Raw genomic sequence first — 5170 nt, 5'->3', positions numbered from 1 at the left:
AAAACAAGCTCTTTATCAATCCCTCAGTTTAGTGGACATTTGCGTAGCCCTGACAGAGACCAAGACCCTAATCCAGCCTCTAGGCTTAAAGCCACAGAATTGAGGGCTGGAGAGATGGCTTAGTAGTTAAGATCACTGGCTGCTCACGCAGAGGACATAGATTCGATTCCCAGCACCCACGTGGTAGCTCACAATTACCTGTCACTTCATTCCAGTAGATCTGATGCCTTCTTATGGCATCCAGTGCACCAAAAAGACATGATGCACATACACGCCTACTCATACACATAAAAATAAATCAATCAATCTTAAAGAGAACAACATAAACCTTTCTATATTCAAAAGGTATGTTCTACAGTCAAGGTACAGACATCCTAGTTGATGATAAAAGCCACAAATAAGAAGTAAGCAGTGTGGTGGGATAGGGCCATGGGGCTATCGACGGGGAGGTACAGCAATTTTAAATATCTAGCTAGGCAGAAGATGACATTTGAACAGCTACAGACAGGATAAAAAGAATTGAGTCCAGTTGACACCTGGTATTTGGCGGGATGTTGTTGTTGCACAGAGAAAGAGCAAGCTCAAAGGCCCTGGGGCCTCCTCACCTAGTTGAGGAACAGTGAGTGTGGCAAGACTAGAATTAGGGTGTGGGCAATAAGATCTAAGGGCAAGTAGCTAATGAATACAGTAACGCTTTGGCTTACCCAATGCCATATCTAGTAGCAATGCCAGTATTCAAGTAGGAGCTCCTAAGACCTCTTTCCATCTGAATAAGGTTATAGGAGCCACTTTCTCCTCTGTACGGACACTGGCCCGGAGCCACACCCACCCCTGGATCTGTGACACCTTTCTTGGGCTGGGCCAGTGTTTACAGGAAGCAGGGAGGTGGAGAGGGAAACAGGTAATGTATAAGACACCTGTGATCTGTTTTGTCTTCCATGGCTGTGACAGGTACGAACGATACGTGGCCTCCTCTGAGGTAGAGGCAACATGGTGGTTCTGGCCCTGACACTCCTTGTAGATGCAGTTGCTGTGTTCTTACTGGGCAGTGTGCTGTGGGTGATCTGCAGACACTTATGGACTGAACACATCCCTGAAGGCATCACTCACCCCATGAGGCTGCGAGTCCTCAGTTGCCTTCTCCAGCTGTCACTGACATGGGTGAGTCTCTGCTTCGCTTGCCTCCTTTGCCTGATGTTAGGACAAATCAGATACTGGATGCTTTGGTACTATACACAATTCAAAGAATGCTTGCTTTCACCAGGTTTCCATTACTGTAACAAAATACCCAAGACAATCATGCTTTTTGAGGTTGCAACTTGTGCTGTCAGCCTGATTAAGAGAGAGCACATATGGCCAAGGAAAACTGCTCATGTCCCAAGGAACCAGGAAGGAGAGCTGAGGTACCATAGTGCCTTTAAAAACAGACATTATTTTTTAATTTATCATAAAGCAAATGGACTTCTCAGTGTATTTTATTGTGTGTATAGCATTAGACTTTAATCCTTTTTTTGCTTTTTTGGGGGGGGTGTTTGTTTGGGGACTTGTTTGTTTGTTTGTTTGTTTGTTTGTTTGAGACAGGATTTCCCTGTATACCCCTGGCTGGCCTAGAACTCACTTTGTAGACCAGGCCTGTCTCCACCTCCAGAATCTGCCTAGGGATTAAAGACAAATACCACCACCTCCTGGCTTAGGCTTTATTTTTATACTCTACCTTCTCCCACCAACCTATGTCTTCAGTGACCCCCACTAAGCCTTTCTTGCCAAAGGCTCTATTACCTAGTACTAGCATTACCCTTGGGCCTTTTCCACCAGGCCCTCAAAGGAACAGAGAATATTCGAACTATGGTACTCAGGGGAAAAGGCTATTCTCCTTCTTTGTTTGCTGAAGATAGAGATGCATTTTTGAGCTCTGATGGCTACAGATCTGCTAGCAAGAGTCAGCAAGCAAACAAAATTAAGAAAACGGAAAGCAAATTAGGACATTAGCTCAGGACATGAGCAGAATCACAGAGCGCATCTTTTTAAAAACAGTAAGATTTACTTATGTTGTGTGTAGAGACGTTTTGTCTGTATGCATGACTGTTTACCATGTATGCACAGTCCCTGCAGAGGCCAGAAGAGTGTTGTAGGATGCCCTGGGACTAGAGTTATAGATGGTTGTGAGCCTCCATGTGGGTGCTGGGAATTGAACCTGGGTCCTCTAAAAGAGCAGTCATTGCTCTAAACTTCTGAGCTGCATAGATCAGAATTTTAACAAGTTTTTTTTTTTTGTCTTTTTAAGAACTATCTTTTTAAGGCTAGGCATGGTGGCACATGTCTTCGGTCCCAGCACAGTGGAGGTAGAAGTGTGTGGACCTATGTGAGCTTGAGGCCAGAGAGGTCTACATTGTGAGTTCTGGGAGAGCCAAGGATACAAAGGGAAATCCTGTCTCAGAAAGAACAAGACAAAAAAAGATATCTATTTTTTAAGCAATTGTTATAGAAAATATTGGATTTTCATAACAGCCTTTTTAAAGAAAAAAATTTGTAGATTCTCCTTCTATCTCCCTAACCTGCTCTCTCTTACAATCTTCTACCCCCTGTATCTCTGATTTATCTTCATATCCCATAGGTCCCGTTGCTCTGTTTCCCATTTTTAAATCCCCTTTCCCCATCTCATGGCCTCTTTCCTATTTTGTAACTCATAGCCACACTCAGAACCACTTTTACACACACACATATAAAAATCATGTTAGGATTCAGATGTGAGAGAGAACATGATTTACATCTTTCTGAAATCTGGGTCATCTCACTTATTGTAACAGCCCAAGGACTCTATATCCTACCGCAGAGATGTTTGTGCATTCATGTTCACCGCTGCTCTAGTCACCATAGCCAGGAAATGAAACCACCCGAGACATCTATCAACAGATGAAAGGATGAAGAAAATGCACAGTAGGAAACACACAATGAAAAAAAATGAGACAAGGTCTCACTCTAGAAGCCAGGCTTGCCTTGTACTCAAGAGAGATCTGCCTGCTTCTGCCTCATGAGTGTTGGGATTAAATGTACGCATTACCATGCCCAGATACAATGGAATTTTATCCAACCTTAAAGAAAAAGAAAAGAAAGTATATTTTTTAGGAAAATGATGGAACTGGAGATCATGATGTTAAGTCCAATGTATCACACTTAAAACAGTACCCTAGGCCTGCTTTTGCAATGGCTTGACTAGAATCCTTGGTTTTCCCTTTGGCATTCTCTTTTGTAGTCTACAGTTCAAGTTCCTAGTTACCACGACTCAGTTTCCTTGTCTGCTAAATAGGAACTCCTAGCAGCCCCTATTTCCTTATTTCTCAAGGATCTGGGAGTTAAGTTATTCAGAAGGTGTATTGCAGCATCCATAGTAGAATAAACCCTCTTTACACATCATACACTGTCACCATTGATTTTTTCTCTAACGGTGTGTTATACAATCACTGTGCGTCACAGCCAAAGATCTGAGCTCAGGGATGGTGGGGGTCGGGGGAAGTCCTAGGTAGAGTGCCTCAAGGGAGCTTGTAGTCCGTGGTAGCAGAGGCAGAGGCTGGCCAGTTTTAAGGAAGCTCACAAGGACTCTAGCTACAAACAGCTTCATGCAGAGGGCAGACCCAGGAGTAAAGCGTAGCCAAACAGCAGGGAGACCAGGGCTTGCTTTCTCAAGGGTCAGAATGCAAGGGCCCATAGCTTTGATGGATAGGATGAAAATCACCCTATTTTCACCACTAATCTCTGGTCGTAGGGTTTCCTGCCATTGAGGATTGGAAGTGAGGAGGTTAGCAGAGTACAGTCGCCAGGGCTGGACCATAGGCTGAATTATAACCCTAGCACAGGAGGAATCACAAGTGTTTTGAGTACAAGATTCTTTCATCTGCTACAGACATAGAAAGTTGTGGACTCCTCATCCATTTGACATCACAATGCCATCAGATGGCAGCCATCACTTGTTCCCTTCTTGTGTGTGCATCCTTCCATCACACATTACTTGTCCAACAGCTATTTGGGAATCGAACTGCCTTCCTGGATGAATTTGACGTATTTGTTAAAGAGCATCGTGCTGGGGAGATAGTGCCAATTGTAAAGTGCCTACTACTGAAGCATGAGAACCTGGGTTCAGATCATGAGAAACCAAGCATAGAGCTGAGCATGTTTTGAGCCTATGCGTGGAGGGACGGAAAGAGGCACTGAAACAAGTGAATCCTTGAAGCTCATTGGCCAGCTAACTAGCTCAATTGATGAGACAAATTTCAGGTTCAGTAAGAGACCCTGTCTCAAAAAATAAAGTAGATGGGTCTACAAGATGACACAGTGGCTAATGTCAATTGTTACCAAGCCTGACGACCTGACTTCTACCTCTGGGTCCCACACGGTGGGAGAACAGGACTGACTATTGTCAAGTTGTCCTCTGTCCACATGACCACATGATCTGTGACTCATGAATACCCACACATACACAATAGTAAATAAATGCAATAAAATAATAGATAATTGGATAAATAAATATGGTGGGGTAGTTGAGGAAAGACGCCTAGTGTTGACCTCTGGCTTCCTCATGATTACACAGATGTGCATATACGTACAATAATAAGTACACACACTGCACATATCCAACATAGGATACACACACCAAAACATACATCATATATACCCAATACAGGACATACACACCAAAAAGAAAAAAAATCTGATATGAGTGCAAAATGGTTGTAATTTAGGACTAGAAACTCCTGGAAAGACCCAGGAATATTCACTTATTTACTTATTTGAATTTTTTTAAAGACAGTATATTCTAGTTATGTTTTCCCTCCCTCTTCTCCTTTCAGATTCTCCCTTCCCCCCCCCATTTCACTCCATGCCTCCTCCTCCTCCTTCTCCCTCTCTCTCTCTCTGTCTCTCTCTCTCTTTTTCTCTCTCTGTCTCTCTCTCTCTCTCTCTCTCTCTCTCTCTCTCTCTCTCTCTCTTTCTCTCCCCCCCCCCAGAGGAAAAAACATACAGCAAAAGACAAAGCAAATAGAAAAACAGAGAGAAGCTGGGCATGGAGTTGTATGCTTTAATGCCAGCACTAAGGAAGCAGAAGTAAGTGGATCTCTGAGCTTGAGGCCAGCCTGGCCTACAGAGCAAGTTTAAGGATAGTCAGGATTACATGGAG

The 5170-nt window shown here is 43.5% G+C and overlaps 1 protein-coding gene across 5 annotated transcripts in view; it reads left to right on the top strand.

Moving 5' to 3' along the window:
* Positions 1-682: 682 nt before the first annotated feature.
* The window catches only part of Aadacl3 (arylacetamide deacetylase-like 3), a 10314-nt gene continuing 5826 nt past the window's right edge, over positions 683-5170 (top strand). Inside the window, exons 1-3 of one of the 5 annotated variants that reach the window (XM_087549481.1) lie at positions 685-775; positions 952-1161; positions 1265-1403. In XM_087549481.1, coding sequence (XP_087405607.1) covers positions 1353-1403 — 51 coding nt within the window. In that variant the 5' untranslated portion in view covers positions 685-775; positions 952-1161; positions 1265-1352. 5 annotated transcript variants of the gene reach the window in all.

This window comes from Rattus norvegicus, chromosome 5 (genome assembly GCF_021556685.1).
Source record: "Rattus norvegicus strain SHRSP/BbbUtx chromosome 5, alternate assembly SHRSP_T2T, whole genome shotgun sequence".
Classification (NCBI taxonomy): Eukaryota; Metazoa; Chordata; class Mammalia; order Rodentia; family Muridae; genus Rattus; species Rattus norvegicus.
Note: the sequence above shows the minus strand (reverse complement) of the source record. Positions and strands in the feature narration are given on the sequence as shown.